At 44.1% G+C, this 22,069-nt stretch overlaps 6 protein-coding genes across 6 annotated transcripts; 2 read left to right on the top strand and 4 right to left on the bottom strand.

The window, feature by feature from the left end:
* Nucleotides 1-222: 222 nt before the first annotated feature.
* On the bottom strand, nucleotides 223-4,814 carry Bfra_006527 (putative dead helicases superfamily protein; the record flags this gene model as incomplete). Its single annotated transcript, XM_037336897.1, has 6 exons — nucleotides 223-713; nucleotides 767-3,036; nucleotides 3,088-3,907; nucleotides 3,967-4,353; nucleotides 4,401-4,501; nucleotides 4,558-4,814. 6 exons carry the CDS (start codon nucleotides 4,812-4,814, stop codon nucleotides 223-225), a joined length of 4,326 nt encoding a protein of 1,441 aa, XP_037198263.1.
* A 271-nt stretch (nucleotides 4,815-5,085) lies between these two features.
* On the top strand, nucleotides 5,086-7,234 carry Bfra_006526 (putative nuclear matrix protein; the record flags this gene model as incomplete). The annotated part of the gene is made up of 4 exons (XM_037336896.1): nucleotides 5,086-5,340; nucleotides 5,390-6,241; nucleotides 6,299-6,463; nucleotides 6,521-7,234. 4 exons carry the CDS (start codon nucleotides 5,086-5,088, stop codon nucleotides 7,232-7,234), a joined length of 1,986 nt encoding a protein of 661 aa, XP_037198262.1.
* Nucleotides 7,235-8,118: 884 nt separating this feature from the next.
* On the bottom strand, nucleotides 8,119-11,804 carry Bfra_006525 (uncharacterized protein; the record flags this gene model as incomplete). The annotated part of the gene is given in 6 exon segments (XM_037336895.1): nucleotides 8,119-10,131; nucleotides 10,752-11,128; nucleotides 11,143-11,296; nucleotides 11,377-11,430; nucleotides 11,460-11,671; nucleotides 11,693-11,804. 6 exon segments carry the CDS (start codon nucleotides 11,802-11,804, stop codon nucleotides 8,119-8,121), a joined length of 2,922 nt encoding a protein of 973 aa, XP_037198261.1.
* A 955-nt stretch (nucleotides 11,805-12,759) lies between these two features.
* Nucleotides 12,760-15,940, top strand: Bfra_006524 (putative ring finger domain-containing protein; the record flags this gene model as incomplete). The annotated part of the gene is made up of 2 exons (XM_037336894.1): nucleotides 12,760-12,816; nucleotides 12,944-15,940. The coding sequence occupies 2 exons, from the start codon at nucleotides 12,760-12,762 to the stop codon at nucleotides 15,938-15,940; spliced, it is 3,054 nt and encodes a 1,017-aa protein (XP_037198260.1).
* Nucleotides 15,941-16,318: 378 nt separating this feature from the next.
* Nucleotides 16,319-17,407, bottom strand: Bfra_006523 (putative gnat family protein; the record flags this gene model as incomplete). Its single annotated transcript, XM_037336893.1, has 2 exons — nucleotides 16,967-17,407; nucleotides 16,319-16,886 (listed from the first exon to the last, which is right to left on the bottom strand). Exons 1-2 carry the CDS (start codon nucleotides 17,320-17,322, stop codon nucleotides 16,319-16,321), a joined length of 924 nt encoding a protein of 307 aa, XP_037198259.1. The 5' UTR covers nucleotides 17,323-17,407.
* Nucleotides 17,408-19,222: 1,815 nt separating this feature from the next.
* Bfra_006522 (uncharacterized protein) lies at nucleotides 19,223-20,019 on the bottom strand (the record flags this gene model as incomplete). Its single annotated transcript, XM_037336892.1, has 2 exons — nucleotides 19,223-19,377; nucleotides 19,479-20,019. The coding sequence occupies 2 exons, from the start codon at nucleotides 20,017-20,019 to the stop codon at nucleotides 19,223-19,225; spliced, it is 696 nt and encodes a 231-aa protein (XP_037198258.1).
* Between the last annotated feature and the right edge of the window lie 2,050 nt (nucleotides 20,020-22,069).

Below are 22,069 nucleotides of genomic sequence, written 5' to 3'. Positions count from 1 at the left end.
TACATAGGTACTGCAGGCTAACAGAATGATAAGATAGAAAGGACGGATTTGTGTTCATAAATTGGTATCATCCTTTGTTTGTTCATTATTGTACGCCATTTTCCTGTATTATAGTCACATACAATACATTTCCGTGGACGTTGTCCATGAGCCGGCCTAATTCTCCTTCACCCATACATCTATCGGCGATTGATTTATCTTACAAATTTCATCTTGGTATTATCAATCGACGCCATCAAATTCTTCTTCGGGTTCAATAATATCGTCGTCTTCCCCTAAGCCCTCATACCCCTCTCCAGTCTCAACATCATCTCCAACCACCTTTCCCTCCTCAATCGCTAAGACCTCTGCTCCGCCTTCCGGTAACCCTCTTTCTTCTCTCAACTGTCTTATCTTGGAGTTAGTCATCTCGAAAACATATTGACCCAGATGCTCTACCCCCTCCATAACAGCTTCACCTTGCACTGATTCTAGACCCTCCTCGTTTGCCACGATTCTTTGACTTGGCCACATCTCTCCAGTGCTTAATGTCAACTTATCTGGTCTCGATAACAAAATATCGAAGGCCTGCTTCAGCTCGAAACAAGATTCAAAGATATCCCGTCGTCCCAAAATGTAAAGACCGAGACGAGCGCGAGACAATGCCACCGTTAGACGTCTAATGTCGCGAAGATAGCCGACACGTGATGTACGAGTGAGGGAGAGAATAACATCTGATATCCTGTCAGTGATTTATCGGCAAAAGAATTAGCATCGCGAAACTTACAGTCATTTTGCTCTCCTTGATATTTATCGACAGTTGTGACAATTTTTGGGAGACCAAATAGAGGATTCTTAGCACATCGATGAGATAGAACGTCTTTGATTAGTGCGCGCTGACCAGCATATGTGGATAGTATACTGATCTTCGAAGCTGGATATCCGAGTAAGCGCATATATTGATAGATGGCGACTGCGTATTCTGCTTCTCCAAGATTCTGAATGAAATGAGGAGTTGGCTCCATTTCACCCTTTCCTTTGTAATCAGCAACTTGAATGAATTGGTAATCGTACTTGAAACCAGCATTTGCGGTTTGATATTCAGGTGCTGTTGATACAATTGGCAAGTTGCCAAGATTTTGGTAACGCCAGGAATACAGAGATGCAATCGACGGACGAGCACGACCCTGTTGATCGAGGTTGATAGTTGGTACACCCAAGCGAACCAGACGAGAGAAGAGCGACTGTTCGAGATTTGCGTAGTGACGGAACGCAAGATTTTGAACGACAGGAGAGTTCTGAAAGTGGTCGCCGCACAAGACTACACGCTGGAGGGGAGTTCCACCATTCGCTGGTTTCTGCAACGCCATGGGTATAAAGTTTTCGATCTCAGTGATCTGAGCCGCTTCCTCCATAACAACATTATCATAATGGAAGCCGAGTGAAGATATCTCACGTCTTCTCATAGCTGCATGCGTTGATGTCATCGCTATGATGCGAGCCTCATTGGTGAGAAGATAGTTTGCCTTGTCTCGATCTCGTCGCAAAATCTCAAATGGTCGGACGTCTTCAAGCTCAGCGAAAATTTTAGTGACGTGGTTGTAACAGCCTGTAGCTACATCAATGACAGCATCTTTATCGGCACCAGGAGGGAAAAGAGGCTGAGGAGCATTCGAAAAGTAGTAATGAAACGGAAAAGCAGAGACAATTGACTCTGATGTTGAATCCGGGTCTTTCATAACTTCTTGAAATCTTGTCCATGCTGGCTCAACGTAAACCGAGTTGAAGTATCCGGCAGTCTCCGCTGAGCTTCCATGGGCACCTGGAGCACCGAAATTGGCAGCAAGGCGATCAACCTCTCTAAGATACCCATCTCGATTTTCAAGAAAAGACTCGACACGTCCGTGTTTACTAAAATTCGTTTCAGTGTCTAATTCCTCTTCACCATGCCCCAGTCGTAAAAGATGGCGTTCGTCAATATCAAGAGCAACGATCTTTTGGAACAATTGATTAAGAGCTTGATTACTATGTGCAATAAGTAGAGTGCGCTGATTAGGGAAGTTGTGATATAAATTGTTGATGATTTGAGTTGCAACATCCGTCTTTCCAGTTCCCGGAGGACCAACAATAACAGTAAGCCCTGGTTGGGTACCGGAGATGATTGCTTCAATTTGAGCAGGTGTGAAACGGACTTGGTTCAACTTTGGGGTGTCCATGGGATATGGCCCTGTACTTGGGGGTTTATAAGAAGAAACTTGGATGGCTTGTGGCTCATCTTTTGGTGCAGGCTCTGCTTCTCTGCGCCTCTTTTTCGTTGGTCTTGCTGGCGGCTCAGCAGCTTTTGCCACTGTTTGCAATACGTAGGGTGGCCCAAAACTACCGGTGACATCGTCATTTGGCTCGACTGTCCTACCGGGCAAGCTTTCGATCAGATGTTGCCAGTCAAGGAACGTGTCTCGATAATCGACTTTTTTGAGTTGATTTGATAGTCTAGTATAGTTAGCTCCTGCAGGATCACCATAGCCTAAAAAGACCTCGTGAAGCCAGGGGGCTAGCGGAACATCAGATAGTGTTAAACTTCTGATTGATTCAAGAATCGGTTTGAAGTTATTTTCACGTCCTTTTCTACGAACAATGATGTTCATGGTTTCGTAAATGTCAGGCTTGCCCTTGTCGACGCGATCTTTGTCCTCTTTATACATGGCTGCATCAAGTTTTAATTGCAGTCTCCGCGAGCCAGCGCGAGCATTTCCATTGACTTGTCCATTATAATTCATCAGTGAGCGTCCTCTATCATCTTGCACTTGGATAACCTCAGCTGCTCGGAGGTATCTCAGGCCGAGGTTCTGCGCATCTGAAGTTGATGGTCCGCCGTTCGTGACCATAGCAGACTCGTCCGTGGCTTTCACAGAGAGCAAGAAGATCACGTCATCAGGCCGCAGCGAATCCCATTCACGGCGAACATTTTCAGCCATGCGGCTTACATCGATCGTGACTTCGGCTCGGACGAGAGCTGGTTTATCATCTCCTACTAGAGGAGGTACTACTTCAAGAATGCTACAAATCGATTAGAATGGATCGAAATAAGATAATGATGCTAAAACTTACGAAGGTTTTGCTATTGGAAGTGCCATCCTGGAAAATCCTTCAAAACTTGTCTGTCCTGTCCTACCGGCGACTGGTCGGAGACGCTTTATTGTGTCCTCTACATCTCGTCTGATCTCATAGAACGACTCGCATCGATGCAAGATAAATGACCGCCACAGAAAATCTCCAACAGTTAGATATTGCAGGTTCAGCTTTGGGATAGCGAGAGGCTGTGATCCATCAAATCCATCATTCCTGAGCAGGGTTCTTTCGAAAAGAGTACTTTCTGTTGGAAGAATGCTCAAGTCACGCGCAGTTTCCTGAAATGTCTTGCGCTTTTCATGTGTTGATAAAAGAATTTCCAAGAGAAATTTACGGTCTACTACAACCTTGGTAGACGACGGATAAGACGTCCGTAGATCAAGAAGCTCGCAAAGCTCTGTCATCTCGGCGTCTGTGAGGGATTCTAAATGACCCTCAAGCTCCACCCGCTTATCAATAGACGAATAGTTGGACAAGGCAAGAATAGTCAGCTTTTCCTTGAAATGCTTGAGTGCAATTCTTTGCAGGGACGCTAGTGTTGCACAATGGCGTTCATATGCTTCCGTGCGGCTATGTTGAACGCCTGTATGATCATTAATTGCAAAATATGTATAATGCTTCAAAAGCGCATATAGATCTCGTAGAAGCCCATTCTCCTCTTCATTGAATGCTGGGGATAGTCTGATAGTTGGAAGAACGTGAAGATCTTGTAGAAGTGTGTTCACGTATCTCCTGGTTGGCAATTGGCTCTGAAGATCCGATAAAAACTCTATAAACCTTTCGCAATACTGTACATTTTCTGTTTCGTGTATTAGCCAAAAGGAAAAGATCATAGTGTTAGCAAGGGCTTCAACAAACCTGTCTTTATTTTATCTCCGTAAAGCTGATTGAAAAAATCCAAAATTAGAGTCAAGAGCCAAGATCGCTCGAACCTAAGTCTAGCTTTCGTAGATTCATCAGAAGCATCATATCGTTTTCCAGCAGCCCTCCAAGCTTTCTTTAGTTGTACAGTATGATCGAGTATCTTTTCTCTTTTCTTCTCTGTTGAGATGTTGTGCCAAATGGATATTGAGACTAAAGGTGCGCATTCTTTCCGAACTATGCCATTGTCTAGTGACTGGAATGCGCTTATTATGAATGACAACAGGTGCGTCCGAATCGTCGCAGAGAGGGTAGTATCCAATGTCATAGACAAGATTCGGCGGAAGAGGGTTGAGAAATCAGGTGTATTGTCCGCAAAGATATCTATGTTCATCAGCATGACGAACTGAAGCTTCCTTAATATTACTTACCCCAAGTTGGCAGATGTTCTCTAGTCCTTACGTTGACGATGAGAACTATGAGAAGTATATGAAAGTTGGAAGCATCTTCTGAATAACCCGGCCAAAGATAACTAGCATTGTTGTCAGTAATAGTTCCTACGTTAAGTGTTTGGATGGATAAATGTACTTCTCAAGAATATGAAGATTTTCTAGCGTCAAAAGAGATCTATAAGGAAAGTCTTCCTGCTCTAAAACATCCCAGATTTCTTTCTTGATAACATCAGGCTTGACCTTAACCTTCGAGGCTTTCTTCGAAGGTTTCAACCAATATTTTGCGGCAAGTTGCGAAAATGAGCTTTCGTCCTGTGTTTCCTCCGCAGAAGGCACTCCCATAGTTTCTTCAACAGCCTTTCCCTGGCCTCTTCCTTTCGTCCTCGGGGCCATTGTTGTTATCCGTGGTATTGACTGGCAATTCGTATTGCGCGCGTCGGTCGCGTGTAAACATCTTATCGTCCTGATAATTTTTGGAAGCTTGGTGCACCAGTGCTCTTACGCGCGATGACTAAGCAGAAATTCGCCGTATCTAGATTGACGTCGCGATAACCTTCACTTCTCGCAACAATTAATTTTACCGCCAACCTTGGAACCTTTCAAATCACATCTTTTCGTCGGCGCCAGTACGAAAGGATTTTTCGAATTGAAGTTGAAACACAACATGGCTGTCAGTATGGAGGGACACGGTCTTCCCGTTGTGGAATCTTTTGCGCAATTGTTGTTGGAAATGCTTCAGCGGGCTGAACATGTCAAAGAAACACACACGATAGAGTCGCCATTGAGTAAAACGGAGCTTGCGAACACATACGAGCGAATCGAACAGATATTCAACGGAGCGGCACCAATAGAAACTAAGAAGCGCAGTCAGTATGCGATCATCGAAACCGCTGTTCGAGATACTTTCAACAATTTACTGGTAAGCCATGCACCAGTACGAGTCGTAGATACCCTCTGACGACCCATAGGCCTCTATATCCATTGAGACTTCTTCCTCTTCCAGGTTATGGAACCTCCTCGATATTATCTCCATTTTGTCTGACGATGAACAATGCGAACCTGCCCTTCTCTTTTGGCTCGTTGAAGAATTACTGGATAGCCAGACTATTGCGGGATGTCGGAGAATATTCGATTATCTTGAGTCACGACGTGAAAAAATTACTGCAAAGCATTTCAACCAAAAGAACTTAGTTATCTTGAGAAGCTGCAACGAGCTTCTGCGGCGACTTTCCAGAGCAGAGGATACCGCATTCTGCGGTCGCGTTTTCATTTTCATGTTTCAAAGCTTTCCCCTTGGCGACAAGAGTTCTGTGAATCTACGCGGTGAATTTCATGTCGAAAATGTTACATCTTTCGACACCCTACCGTCCATTCCAACGGATGTTGAGAAGATGGAAGTGGATTCGGATAGCAACACAAAAGAAACTCCACCAACCTCCAAGGCAGCATCAAATGGACGAACAAGCACGGCGAGGGGTTCTGAGGATACCAATGGTTCAGGCAAGGACGTAGCATCATCAAAACGTGAACCGCCGATGAAGCCCGATGAGTTATACCCGATATTCTGGTCGTTACAGCAGAGCTTCAGCCAACCGAAAAGATTGTTCAATTCAGATAATTTTGCCGAGTTCAAAAAGGGTCTGGAAGCTACAATAGCAACTTTCAAGTCGGTACACCATGAGACTGCAGGGCGTCCGGCAGCAAGGGTAGCAGAGGATAGTAAGAGGGGAACAAAAAGAAAGCGCAGTCAAGGAGACGACGACCTAGCTAATTCCTTCAATCCTAAATATCTCACAAGTAGGGACTTATTTGAACTAGAGGTATGCTATCTTTTAACACCCACAAATTCTATCACGATGCTAACTCAACATTGCTAGATTAGTGATTTGTCATTTAGAAGGCATATACTTGTTCAAATTCTGATAATAATGGATTTCCTTCTTTCATTGAGCAGCAAGGCGAAAGAGAAGCTTTCAAAAGCTTTACCGGATAATCTCAATAGATCGGTTACTTATGCAGACCAGACGCTTAGTGAAGAGGATGTAAGTAACCCGTCTTATGGACGCGTCTTTTATTGGGTATTAGCTGACAATCTATAGACAAAGTGGTCATTAGATATGAAAAAATCGATTGCAGAATATCTGAAGAAAGGCGCGGATGGTGCCTTTTTTTACCGTATGGTTGAGACGGTTCTGTCCAGAGATAAAAACTGGGTTCGTTGGAAGGTCGAAAATTGCCCTTCTATTGCTAGACCAGCTGTTTCACCTCACGATTATATTACCGCTAAAGCGTCGGCTCGCAAAGCGACAACTAATAAACGATTACGCCCTAATCCTCTAGGATCTTTAGATCTCAAATTTCTTGCGGAAAGCGACTTACAGGGTGGCTTGGAGAGGTTGAAGAAACCAGAACGTTACCAAGTTCCTTCCATCAAGAGTTTCAAGAATAAAATCGAGCTGGACGATATGGATATCGATATGGCTCGGGACGAAGAATCAAAAAATGTGGCTATAGAAGCTAAAGCAAGCAAATGTTGGAGAGCACTCCGAATCGCTGGTGCAAGCAAACTTGCTGCTTTTGACAAAATCGAGAAATCGGACAGCATTGACGAAATCTTCAAGGATGATGTCAAACCCGAAGATCTTGTCGCCCCTGGCGATGAAGATGCGCTGGAAGGTGGGGAACAGAAAACTGAAGAGGGAAATGAGGCAGCGAAATTACCACCAACGGAAAATGAGGACGTTGATATGGAAAATAAGAAGGAAGAACAGCCAGATGTTCCAACGGTGCCCGCTACGGAATTGGGAACATGAGATTGAATGTAGAAACGACAAGGGTAGCTCAAGGTTGAAGATCAGCATGGCATGGACGATATAAAAACACTTGGCCATCTGCAGAAAAGTATGGTGTAGTGGAATCTACTTCATTGAAAACTGTACTTTTAAATGTACTATATAATACCCCTTTGTATCTCGCGCAGATATGCTATATACCATAGCAAAGCTTAGTATAGCATTGCATTGCTATGAACGACTATCAACTACAGAAAAGGCAAGATGATTCATTATTATCATTCCAAGGCAAAACTCATGAGTGAAATGCTTCAAAAAGAACACTTGAGCTGGGCATTTCGCACGAATGCTCAAATTTATCTGGAGGATGAGTATAGACCATTTTAGCAATAAGTAATCGAATAAAAACCACCGGAATGTCATGCAGATCAATCGAAGAAGAGGGCCGGGGAGTTTAATGACGCTTGACTGCTACAATTGTTCCTGAACCTTTTGCATGAGTTAGTACTTTAGATGAAGAACTAGTATGAGCTACCTGAGTATCTTCACTATTCAACCAAAATTTCATGTTTGCTGAATATGATACAGCATTGGTAGATGGCAAATTGATATCGATTTTATGGTATTATGCTGATTCTTATTAGACTACTTCATGTACTACGTAGTGAAACATGCGATCGCAAAACTACACGCGATCGAATTCCATATGCGGATGATGAAAACCACCGAGTCCCGAATCCCTTGCCCCCTTAAGCGCCTGTAAATCCTTTTTCCATTTCGTTAATAAGTCACAATGTAGATAATATCATCCGCCAATCCTGTGAGTCCCTTGCACTCTTTAGATATTGGCGAGATATTTCTTCCACGGGTTGTCACCCACGTTCCCAATTCATACATACATTCATTCATCTTTCTTCGAAAATCTTCCTAATATTGTCCAAACCCTCTTTTCCAGGAAGTACACTCCACCATTTACCCATATTACCATTTTCATCCGAGGCACCAGAACTTGGAATGGTCTTTGAACGATCGTCATTGCGGATTACGACTAAGTACTGCGGGGGACTTGAGCCAGAGAGACCAGTGAGTATAGAGCGAGAAGGACGCATTTTCCATGCTCTGTAGGCGAAGTTTTTGCGTGGGAGTGATCTTGAATCGGGTTTGGTAGATGGTGATGAAAGTGGAGGTGAAGATGAGCGAGCGACAGGTGAGGCTCGTGCGGGTAGAGGTGAGTAGGCTTGATGACCAAAGAAAAGGAGTTGAGATTGTGGGGTTGGGTTTGGGTTCCTAATGTCAGTAATCATTGGAACTAGAGACCTCGGAGCTGTCCCAGTAAGAGCTGGAGTATAATCTCTAGATTGAGGGAGCGATGATGGTGAAGGCGCAGGAGATCTGTAGGCACGGTCGCTGGATGGGTCAAGGTGAGATTGTGGATCGGTGAGTTTCTTGGGGAGCAAGATGCTTGGACTTGTATCTCGGGGAACGAGAGGGCGTGGGCTAGTTGTGAGGGGAATTGATGATGACAATGATGCCGATTTAGGAGGAGATGGATAGGCGTCAGAAGGCAGAGATAGCATCAAGGTATCATTCTCAAAATCGCTAGCGAGCTTAATTGAATCGTGAGTGAGTGGAGTGTCGCTACGGAGTGGGCCTGTGGTTTGATTCCGGGGAGTTGGTGAAGTGGAAACTGAAGGGGTAGACGTCGGATTAAGAATAGAGCTTATGCGTATTCTCTTTTTCGATGGATCGAGCTCAGTCATCTCTGGTGAAGTAGGTGACGTAGACTGGTGAATCTCTGCGGGGATAAGGTTGGAGATACGAGATGGTGAACGTTTCAGACTGTGACTGTGAGTTTGATCACTCTCGTTGGTTGGCGCTGGTGAATCTGGATTTGGGGCTGAAGTGGTGGCACATGTATACAACTTCTTCGAGTCGAAAAAGCGATTGAGACTGGCGAGTGTAGTTATAGCCGTATGTTCCAATGTACTGAGATCGTGCGATGCTGGAGTCCTTGGAATAGACCGAGGCAAAATCAATGGTGATGAAGACATGTAGTTTAGACGATACTGAGAATAACCTGCGCCTCTTCCTTTGATTGGTGGTAATTTGCGTCCCGCTCTGAATTGTATTATACCTGATGTTCCTGTGTCACTACCGCATTCAACACTTCTGACAGCTCGTTCAATGTCCTCGAGTTTCACGGGTTTATTGAGTAAAGAATCTTGCAGAGCGGCAACGTTGGTTTGATTGAGGTTATGATGACGAGAATTTGAGATGTTAGGGATGTCGCGACTATATGAATTATTCCTAATCAGGAGTGGCATTTCTTCCTGAAGCTCGTCTTCAGATTCGTATTCTTCTCCACTCTGGGAAGATGCAGTCGGCTTGATGACTCTCTCCTCTATTTCGTCGGAAGCAGACGGAACCTCTTGCGCACTGGGCTGCTGCTCCATGATATATGAGAGACTCATTATATTAGCATGCTCATGCTTTGCTTTGATCAAGGAATTCTCCTTCGGTCTCAAAAACTTTGAACGATTAGCTATGATACCCTGATTCGAGGCATGGGAGCCCAAGGTACCGGTGTTTGGATTTTGCAAATAGCGGGTGGAAGAATTAATAGCTCCAACTCTTCTACTAACTAACTTTCGGGCTTCGAGTCTTTTGTTAGAGTGATATTTTGAGGTTTGGCTTTGTTCTAATCGCAAGGCTTCCGGTCTCCGAATTCTGGACCTGTAAACAGGTCTATGAAACAGCGGTGATTGTGGTCGTGGTCGAGCTCCAGATCTTCGGATAGGTACTCTCTTGCCTGGTGGTCCTTGCGATGGAGGTACAGTGCCAGGAATATTAGGTTGAGGCAGAACTGGTTGCTTCTTCCTGACGGGTACAAGAATTTGGCCATCTGTATTGGGCACGGCCTCGTAGGTAGTCATGATTATGTACGATGATGATGATGATATAATTTCAATGTTCTGTGTAGTATTGGTATTTTTGATGTTGAAATGGAAAATGGGATGGCAAGAAAGGCGATGAAAGTTAATATAGCTGCGTCATGATCTATGTATGTGATTCATGAGGGGGGCGTTGACTCCAATGTGAATGCTCTTGCGCAGTGGTGAAATCGTTGTTTATGTTAGTATCCACGATGGATGGTCTCAGATATTTGTTTTCGTCGAATCATTAAATAGTTCATGTATACAATGCTAGTGAATCATAAAATCAATAAAATCGTTGGTATGAGGTATGTTTGCACTGAGTCATAAACCCGCCTGTCAACTATTCGATGATCTCGAGGGCCTCCGATTGCAAATAACTCTAAGAGAAAAGTGCGAAAGTCATTAATATATTGATCAAACATAGGAAACTCATCTTATAAAATGGTTCTGAAAGATGAGAATCCATAATCATTCTACTTTGTGATTTTCTCCCTTGCATCTCTACCTTTTGCTTCTAGTCGATTCCTTTATAAATTTGTTTCAATTTTTCATGTGCTTCCGAGAAACTTCGAGTCCTCGAGCGCCAACTGCTCTATTCTGACATCCTGCTCTTGCTTCACTACCGGTCCTATTAGCTTTCTTTTAGGCTGTTGCTCTATATATACCTCATTTGATAACTTTCCAGTGGGTAACTCGTTTTTCTTTGTGGTCCTTATCGTTCTTTGGCGCAGCTTGCGCGATTCCATATTATCTTGACTGGTGGTAGTGACTGTAACTGATCTTGAACCTGAATTTCTTCGGGGGAGCGCAGCGGAAGCATGCTTTCCAGCCAAGTCCATCAAACATGTATCTTTAGTGCAATGGCCGAGGTCTTGAGGCTGTCGCTCAACGTCATATTGTGCAGGCATAAACGACTCTCTTAGGATTCTCAGAAGTTTTAAATGTTTCGCATTCCATGCCGCATAAAACATCGTAGATGCTATAAGTGCATACCCACAAATGTAACAATCATTTTGCGTTCTCGACCCGGTGGCTCCAATGATTGTCCCAGTCCAAGTTCGACGCAATATAGTACCGTCTTCATATCGGTAGAAGGGAGGCAGAGGTAGCCCTTGGGTGGCCGCCTTTCGACATTGTACACTTGCTTCTTGAGTTGGATTTAACTCGATTCCAAGTCAGTAATTGACAGTAACATGAATTGGCCCACCTGGTTTGAGAAAAACACACCTGTTCTCCTTGACAATGTTCGATATAGTCCTTGGTCGCAGTCCAAATAGCTAACTTCAACGCGAGATAAGATATAACAGTACCAACACAATGGCAACTGCAGCAATGACTGTTGCTTTATCCCAAGTTATAAGATGCTTGACGAATCTTTTCAAAAGACTGTTCATCCAAGAAGGGAAAGCAAGTGCGAAGAGGTTGATGTGATTAAAATAGCCAGCTCGAGTGAATTGATTGCTAATTGCAGCTGACTGCTGTGCTTGCGGGGCTGGTTGTCCCATTGGAAATTGGGTCGGAACTTAGGGTTGACACTGCACACTTGTGGATGAGGGCGGCATAGAGGGGAGTTCCCGAGGACCCGATACAACTGGTGAACCACTGGTATCTTTCTGCTGGTTTGGGGAGGTTTGGAGTGATATAGCGGGTAACATTTTGTTTTGATCGTTCGTGTCAGGAATATAGCAATAGAAGTAAATCTTCTTCCAACACTTGAGGGGAAACATTGAATATCTATGCGGCCCGTCACACAGCACAGCAGCTGAGCCTCAATCGTACACAGCCTTGTTGCACATTGTAGCTTCGATGAAGCAGATTTGTATGAAATACTTGGAAATTGTTGTTCGAAAGTATTTCTCTACTCTACGAAAAGGGATCGAGCAGTTTCAAATGAAAGAAGATCTAGAATACCTATTGCTCTATCCGAAGTATGGATGTAAAGATACCACCACCAAGAGCCACCTCATATTTGAAAGAAGAAAATTCATGGAAATCTCGGGACTCTGTATCATTCAATGGCCAGTAGGCATAGCATGTACTTCTCCAAGCCTTTGCGGTGATGATTATAAGGTGTTTGACAGGTTGCATACATCTCAGCTCGTCAATGGGGATTGTTCATTCTTTTCCTAGTACCCAGCTGTATATTCTCTGTTCATAGTGGGAACGATGAACTGACATCGACGCTCAATACATACAAACTGTACTCATACTTGGGTCTTGATATGAGTGGTGAGGTTCAAGAATCGGCGAATACGAGCTGAGATATCCCGATTTGAAAACTCCAAAAGTCACGAAATGTGTGTAAATGAACAACACCAGGAATCCAAAGCAAATATACGCCTTGCAAGTTATGATAAAGTCGAGTCATTTGATTAGGATCGTATGAAGAAAAAGAAATCATATAAATATAATAACAAGGTTTAAAGATTGAATCCAAGGAAATTTGTCATTTTGTTTCCTTAGCGGTACAAATCCCGTGCTCTCAATCACATCGTGTCGTATCGCGCCACAGAGCAATCCATTTTTCTTCATTGCCCAGCGCAATCATGACCTATTCTCCTCTGCAACTCCACTTTCATCCTCATCCTACATATCTTCGTAGGAAGAATCATGGATTCTGGCTCCGAAAATCGAGGTCTCAACCTTGAGAAGGAGTTGACATGTTCTGTAAGTCGAGAATTATTAAAGTTACCAAATCCTAAAAACAGACCTTACCCCGCAAAACTCTATAGGGCTGGGCTTGAAGCCGCAGTTGCATCTCGAGGAATAGAGTATTAATTTTAACTGGTCATAGATTTGCACAGAGGTTTTGTATCAACCGTTAACATTACTCGACTGTTTGCATACCTTCTGCGCCTCTTGTCTTAAAGAATGGTTTTCCTGGCAACTAGTCTCCGTAAATAATGCACAAACACCCATTCCACCCGGTGGTACGCCATATACATGTCCATCATGTCGCGCACCAGTTCGAGATACGAAGCACAGTTCTACAATAGCGACGTTGCTAGAGATGTTCTTGGCGCGGAGTCCAGAGAAAGCTAGAACAACTGAAGAGAAGGAAGAAGTTGCTGCGAAATACAAAGCTGGGGATGAAGTGTTACCGAAATGGGAGCAGAGAGACAGAAGTTCGAGGGAGAGACGCCTGGAGGATGAGGATCGAAGGTTGATGGATGAAGTAAGAGATTTAAGTTTGAGAGAAGTGGGGGTAGAGAGCTCAGAGGCAAGGAGGGAAAGAAGGAGACGAGAACGAGATGGAGAAAGATCGCATAGTTCGAGACATCATTCGAGTCGTGATCATAGTAGGGATAATAGGAATACAGATGACACCGATCGACGGCGGCGAAGGGAAGAGCACCATGAAAGGAGAAGAGCTCGACAAGGAACCTCTGCGTTGAGGCCAGAGCCCGACCGCAGCGACTCTGAAGGCCGACGACGGGGATATAGTGAGACTGAATCAATAAGGAGACATGAAGAAACTAGCCGGTCAGCGGCACGACAGATCGAACATCAATCGTCTTTACGGTCACTAATTAGCTCTTCTGACATAGATTCTAGAGAGATGGAAGAAGAGATTCTACGACAAATTAGGGAGGAAGGATTACTGGACGGAATTGACCTTGAGAATATCGACGTTAATCAGGAGGATCAGATTAGTGAGAGAATAGCAGAAGCTTTCAGGCGGCGACAAGAAGAGAGATCGAGACCCGATTTATCTAGAAGAAGCGAGAGTGATACGGTGGACAGACGAAGACGGTCTCCTCGAGCTTCGCTCACGGATTCTGGAAGAGAAACCTCTGGTGATGATGCTCCCAGAACTACTAGACGACGCAGAAATCAGTCATCCTCTCCAAGATCGGGTAGTTTAAGTAACGAACAAAGCAGGCCACCGCCGTCTATAAGTGCCGTACACGCAAGCCACCTAGATGTTGGTCTTAATTCTGGAGGACGGCGACGACAGAGAACCTTAAGCACACCACGAAGCTCAACAGCGCCTGTGCCGGTAATTAGGCCCGAAACAAGACCTGCCGCTCGGTCGCAGACGGATTTGAGCACTATACCTCGGACCCCTTCTGTGCAAACATCACAACCTTTTAGGGCCCATGCGAGGAGGAGCACTGACTCCAATGTGCGACGATTGAGTGAATCATCAACAAGTAGGGAACCACAACCACAAACAGGCTCCACTACAAGAACATCTAATAGTACAGTCGTTGCTTCTCCCTCAGAATCGACACCGAGAACATCAAGCAACAGCTTGCTAGAAAGATCTCATTCGGACGACATGCCTGAACTACCTGATATACCTGATATACCTGCTCCATTGAGCATTCGTGCTAATGCCCCAGCCGATATCTTCGTGGCCTCTGCTGTTCCCGCATCTGTTCCGTACATGGATGAATCACTGATTCCTGCACCGCTTTCACCACACACTCCTACTCATCTAGCACTCTTCGATAAAACTGCTGCACTAGCAAGTGGTAGCAGACCAAGTTCTTCTCATTCTGTAGGATCTAGACCACGAACACAGCTTTATCCCGAACCATCAATATTATGTAGAAGATGTCAAAAAACTCATATTGAATATGAAGTGCATTATAATTGCTCTACTTGCTTGCGTGGCAATTACAATATCTGTCTCTCATGCTATCGTTCCGGTGCAGGATGTCTACATTGGTTTGGATTTGGCTATTCAGCATGGACAAATTGGGAAAATCAAATGCAAGCCGGAAAAATACCGCAAGGTGCAGATAGGCCACATATGCTCACAGCGAATCGCTACCTGGCACCTAAAATGGCTGCTGGCGGCGCGGACGGTCGTAAAACTCTAACTACAGAAGATCCTCAGAAACGTCTGCAAAGCGGTGCATTCTGTGCAAGTTGCTTAGCATGGACAAACGAATGTTACTGGCGTTGCGATATTTGCAATCATGGTGATTGGGGATTTTGCAATCTCTGCGTCAACCAAGGTAGATCATGTACACATTCTCTTCTACCGCTGACCTATAAACCATCGGAATCATACACACCGCCCTTATCTCCGATGCATGATCAACAGCTTCCACAATCAGCAACTATTCTACAAGGACCCGGCGTTGTAGACGTGGGTAATTTTAAACCTCTCACTTTCTCGACCAACTGTGATATCTGTCGATATCCCATCCAACCCTCATCCACTCGCTATCATTGCTACTCATGTACTAGCGCTGTCCCAGACACTCAACCTGGAGATTACGATATTTGCACAACCTGCTACCCCAAACTCGTCACATCTCGTCGCATCAGTGTCGAAAACGGTCACAATGGGTGGCGACGTTGTTTACAAGGTCACCGTATGGTCATCGTAGGGTTTGAAGATGACCGTGGGGGCCAACGTAGAGTAATAGTTCAGGATCTGGTTGGAGGTCACAGTCTTGATATCGAACCTATGCTTTACCCCTCAGCTGATCATACTGCACCCGAGCTACAGAAATGGAGCTGGGGTCAAGATAATGATACTTTTGTTCGACTCGTCACCACGGATCCATCGAAAGTTGCGCCGACATCAGTCCCTGGGCTAACGATTGAAAGATCGTTCCCACCTGATGGCGGAATCGGGATGTCAAGTTTAGCAATTTGGAGTTGGTGGCCTGCGGAAGGTGCTAGCGATGAATTAATGTTTCCAAAGGGGGCAGAGGTAAAGGAGTGTAAGGATGTCAATGGAGATTGGTTTTGGGGATGCTATATGGGCGCCAAGGGATTGTTTCCTGCCCCATACGTGAGGGTCTTGGAGGATGGGATTGCTGGGGTTTAATGACAGTATATAATGTAGGCGGCATTGTGTTTCTACTAGGGATGTTTGCATATACTGTCTTGGCTGGGAATCATTTTCGGCTTGAATGGGCAGAGGGATGTGACGTTTAATGATATGCATGATCTATGAGATTTGTTGATGATTTGATGGGAGAGGAAATTTGAATGTCAAGTATATATTCGCAAGCAAGTTGAGCTTGACAGAGCTAGAGATCAATAATATGAACCACACAATAACTGAATTTTCTCGTATAATGAAAGGATTCCGTTAATTTTATACTTTAATTCTTTTATGTGATCTCTTGACCACCTTCAGACCTGATCAACTAAAATCAGATACCCCTCCAACAGACCAAAATTCTATTCACCTATCCATAGATCATCCACAAGCCTCATCCACCACCGCGCAATCAACCCAAAGATAACTACTTTCCCAACTCCTCTTTCCCCCCAACGCCCTCATCACCCCCTCACTTCCTTTATTCCCTTCCTTGACATCCGAATGTACAAAGCCACTTGACCCATTAAACCCCAAATCCGCAAATTCCCCCAGCCCGAAACGACGAATGAGTTCCCGGGCAACATAAGTAGCGAGACCCAGACCCCGGTGAGAAGGAAGTACGTAGAGAGTTGCCAGGGTGCCGTCAATTCCTATGAAAGCCCATGCTACCATTTCGGACTCGGGGGTGAGGAGACAGAGAGAGGGTTGGGCGAGGAGGGTGGAGGGTTCGCGGGGGACGGTGGAGGTGGAGATTACGAGGTTGAGGTGGGAGGCTGGGACGCGGGAGGTGGTGAGGGAGGCTGGGGGTTGCGGGGGTGGGAGATTGGAAGAGCGCGCTGTGTGGATGAGATAGAGGTTCCAGCGGGTGTGGTAAGGGATTAGGGGGCAGATGTTGGTGTTGGTGTTGATGTTTGGGATGAGAGATGTGTTAGAGAATTTGTGATGACTTCATGTAAACATGCGAATTTGAGGATGGGGTCGAAAGGGAATCCGGGAGCTTGGGGGATTTCGGTATTCTTTAGAAACACAAGGGCGAGTTTAAGGTGTGTGGAGAGAAGAGATGCATGTTCATTGGAGAGAGGTTGTTCATAGGAAGGCATGATCAGAGGATTGAAGACCCAGATCTGAGATTCGTTTTTGCGGGATCGATCGGAGAAGATGATGGTGTAGAATTCGGGAATTGGAGCGTGGGGAGGAAAGGTGGCGGCGAAGAGACAGTGTCTGGAAGGTGTGTTATGGGGAGCGAGCATCCGACTGTATATGGGATTACTGTATGGAAGATGTTCGTAGAGGCTTGGGATTAGAGTTCCAGAGATGGTTTCTTGGCGGTGGGTGTAGAATTTGAGTTCCTCGGTGGAGGAGGAGGAAGTTGATGTGGTCATTGCACCCCTTTCATTCTCGGCAATTTCTTGGGGAGAGATTCGGAGGTTTACGGTGTTGTCGCTCCTTGCCACCCCGTTGAATAATCTGAAATTGTTAGTATCTCACTATCACGTTTCGATGGAAAACTCACGAGACAATGTAGATTGTACTGTGATGTTACGTGGGTGGGATTCAATAAGAGACAGTCAATGACTCAATGATCGAAGAGCCTGCCAGTGAGTATATACGTAATGGACACAGAAGGACACAAATCCTCTGAACAAATACTAAAGCAAGTGCTCAGAAAGAAATTCTAACAGCAAGCCATTGATTCTTTCAAAGACACCTACATCAAGTATTTCTTCCACTATCCATGTATTGAGTCATCACCGAAGATCCACAGCCCAGATAACGAAATCGAGGGGTTTATGGTAGATCAACAAATCTAGGAACCCCCTGTATGTCAAATTCGGAAGATCGGGATTGACCACTGATCTACTCTTTTATAGACGTTCTAGACAACATAGATAGAAGATGGGAGATGATGTGTATATGATAGACAATGATAACATAAATGCTTACATAAAGTGGGAGGGGGCAGGGAAATTTCTGTGAGTTTGGATGTTTAGTTCTATCAGTTTTCGTTTCGAAATCTTTGTGTTTGCTATAGTCCTGCATCTTGATAGTTTGAGAGCTTGAAAATTATGGTCAGCATCAACTATATCTCAATCTTGTATAAAATCCACTTAGTAGTGAAGTTTGACTGAGTGAAGTTTATTGGAAGTCCAATACTACTGCTCAGTGGAAATGGGATGAGGTATTCGTACGATTTGTTTTTGAGATTCTTCTTGTTGAAGATGGAGTCATAGGTGTACTGGTGTATTGATCTTAGGGTGGGATTAGCGAATCAGCCATAAAAAAGCTAGCCAGCCATGTGACTATCATCAGAAGTCAATAGACTTGCACCTCAATGATTACTAGAGGCGATTGGTATAAATAGAAACATAAATTCAACAACAACTATCAAGAATCTCAAAACCAACTCTCCATCAATTCCTCATGGTGAATTTCCCAATCTTCCCACCTACCCACAGAAAACTCCACAAAAGTAAAATCATTGCAGAAAAGAAGATAAACAATCAAAAATCACACAAAGCAAAATCTTAGTATGGTGCACCGCGCCAAGGGTGCACACCAACTTCATTGATCCCAAATAACCAAGCTTGCCTTGCGCACACTCTGCAAAGGTTTGTAACTAATAGATGGAAGGCCGGCCGTCTGAACTGTCAAGTACCTGTGGTTGATCAGACAAGTCGGCCAGGTGGCTCGAGTGCTCTAGAAACTGAAGATGGGAACCCTTATCTGTTGTTATGTCCTTGGTATTTGTTCAGGGTTGGGTGAATTGGATTTATATTGAAATAACTCTATGTGTCTGAGTAGGCACCTGGAATTTTCTCCTTAGAAATGAGGGTACTGAGAGGAACTACCTATGTTCATGGAGAATATCTTGACAAGTTGATTAAGGAAATGGTTAGAGGGCTCGTTGTCTGTCTTACATTCACACATTCACATATTCGCAAAGCACCAGATTTTGGTACAGTCATTCTGGCATTTCATGCTCATTCTCTACACATCGAAGGTTCGCAGATCTGCACTTCAGTTCATGATATTTCAATGTTTAATTGTTCTTTAATTGATGGTCTAGGTTGACAATCAGTTATTTGAAGCTAGCTTTGTTGAAAGATCTCGAAGCACTTCCACTGCTCAGAATGATGTCCATCCCCGCCATTCTGTTTGCCCAAAATACTAGAAGTATAAACTAGGACATTTATCAAATTCCTGTTGTGTTCAAAAGAAGGTTTCTCCTGGTAAAGACAACCCAATCCTGCAAAGCAACCCTAAAACCAACACCCCTCTACATCAAACCCACGAGAACTCCCAAATCAATAAGAACACTTCGACGTTGATATTTGCCATCAAACGTATTTCATCTGAAGACAAGGCACCCAACATTCCTATTCCTATTCCTAGTCCCTGTCCCCAAGCAATCACAAAAAGACCTCTACTTTCGACCCCTATCTCAGTCAGTACACAAGTCTCCTCCCCATCACCAACAAAAGACTCCAAAAAAATCCTAACATTACTAACCCCCCTCCTCTCGCTCCCCCTAACAAACTCAAAACTCCCACATTAACCAAACTTAACCCCGAAAGTACAAGAATTCCCTCCCTCACCCAGCCCTCAAACTCCACAATCACATATGCAAAATAGCATGTCAGGAACATCCCATACAAAGCCATGAGTATGTACTTTTTCTGTCCAGCTGTTGGTTGCCAAAGTGCCTTTTTATTTCTCAAAACTGTCTTACAATCCTGCGTATCTTTCTCGTTTTTGATGGTATTATAGTTCCGCACTGCTTCGTATTTGCAAAATGCTTGACTAAGAAACGTCTCGGCGGATGTGGGGATAGCTTCGAATTCTCCAATCGCTTGGTTGAGAAGTGTTTCGGGATGAATAGTTATATGTGTGAGCAGAGCGCCGAAAGTGTTGACAGCCTTGTTTAGGAAAGAGAAAATCATGATGCCTGTGAAGCAGGCGGAGGAGATGATGAGGAATTGTTGTGCGGAGGATGAAAGATGGGTGTTGAAGGGTGTGAAGAGGTAGGCGATGAAGTTTTCGATACTATGGAGGAGTGATGGGAAGATTGTGGTGGACATGTTGTCTGGTTGATGAGATGAGTCTTCGATTGCAGTTGATTGACTTTTTGATGAACTGTCGATATTTCGAGTGTGATGAAGTTGATTTTTGGCTCGGTGAGATTTTACAAACAAGATTTGATGTAGAAGTTAGAAGATTAATAAGGATAAAGAACTTCTTCTAGTGAAACTATGAACCTGATAAAGACTTTGCAAGCTGTATACGGCCTTGAAAATCGGTAGGCGCATTAGATATAATCACTTAAGTGCCGTACAAAAGTCTGGCGAGAGGTCACTTAGTTGTTTGGCTACGGCCAGTAATTTCAACAGGTAACTATACCCTTGAATTCAAAACATCAGATATTGGCCATCTCCAGAGCATCAATGACGAACGACCGAAGTTCTGCATGATTTTTCGATGTTGAAATTTTTCATTACGGCATCGTAGCCTCCAGCAAGTTCAATGACCCAGCGATTGATTATACGAGAAAAGTTTCGCATTTCTTCGTCTAAGTTATCATACAAGTAGACATATTTAAGGACTTATTGAACTCTGAACATGAATCTCATCAAGTAGAGTGAGCAATCCATCAACAAATATATCTCGCAAATCTAGCTGGTGACAGCAACGAATCAACCCTATCCTGCGTATCAAAAGCCAAAAGTAGACTTATTGCCTTCCAAACACCTCCTTCCTACCCATACAACTTCGTAGTAATCCTTATATTCCCAACCCTGTCCCAATCAAGTTCCTCCAAATCCCAACCACATACCCCCAAACCAATCCTTTATCCCTATTAAAGTATTTTTTTTTATAAATTCGGCTATTAACTTAACCATCTACCTTGCAACTAGGAATCTCACTTCTTTCAAATGTGACACCCAATAATCAGATACTTTGATATCTCGAATTTTTTGCTCAACATCTCCTTAATTTTATTTATTTATTTAATTTGCTCTTGGAGACTGTGTTTGAGATCTCTACATGACATGAACATAGCTTATTTTTTTCTTCCTTCGATTTCTGTGGAGATCTAACTCCAACGTGTAATGAATCTTTAGGGGTTTTCACTTTCCGATTCTTCCTTCTTTTTTTTTGCGGGGATTTAATATAAAATAAGTCTTTAACTTTTCTCTTCTCATCCCCTCTTCTCCCATTTCTTCTCCTTCCAATCCAATTTTATAAGTTAATGGTCGAGGGTCTTCCTGGGTTTTGCCAGACCCATAAACCACAATAACACCTAGATTATCTCCAATCCTCCTCTTCCCCAAAGTAGAAACTCTACACACACACACAGCTACAGAAGACCATCCGCGCGAAAACCTCACCACACAAAAATCCCACACCATCTCCCTCCCCGCTTTCCGACATGACTTCCGAAAACCACAATCCAGCGAGTGACGGTAATCGCGATAAACCCGACATCATCTTCTTTCACAGTAATGTCACCTCGAGATGATACAATGCATCTACCTGCTCTCAGCCTAGGCATTTGAACATTAATCATCATCTTAGCTCACGGCGCACAAAACATGTTAAAGGTAGAAGAGTTTCTCTACCACCTGATGTATCTAACCACCCGTCCATCAATCTGTATAGAAAGATAGCTAGCTAGCCATAAACGCAACACCGGTATCAAGATAACTCGCCTGTGAGAATCAAATATCAACGATGAAGAATAAAGCAGCAGAAAAACAAAAGAAAGGTCCTGAACAGTGTCTCAAGGTTTCCAAAGTCCTCGTGACGGTCTGCAAGAGTCATTATATCCGATTTCCATGACAAAACATCCGCATCAATATCCAAACCCTCCCTTCTTCAGTGAGATCTTCGAGTCTACATTCCTTCTCTAACTCCATCACATCTCACTTGCCCTACCCGGATAGATATTCAAATCCCCATTTAGCACCTCCCTCAACATTTGCCTCCCATCTAGATCCGCTCCCTCGATCTCAAATTCCTAATTCCCATTCCTAATCTCGATTCTCCCGTCCGTACCAACTGACATCTCCTCTCTCTCCACTCGACTCCCCCATCCCTGCTTCTCCCCAACCTCTTCGTATCCCTCCCAAA

This window comes from Botrytis fragariae (assembly GCF_013461495.1).
Source record: "Botrytis fragariae strain BVB16 chromosome Unknown tig00000000, whole genome shotgun sequence".
In the NCBI taxonomy this organism is placed as follows: Eukaryota; Fungi; Ascomycota; class Leotiomycetes; order Helotiales; family Sclerotiniaceae; genus Botrytis; species Botrytis fragariae.
This window is presented reverse-complemented; position numbering and strand designations above follow the sequence as displayed.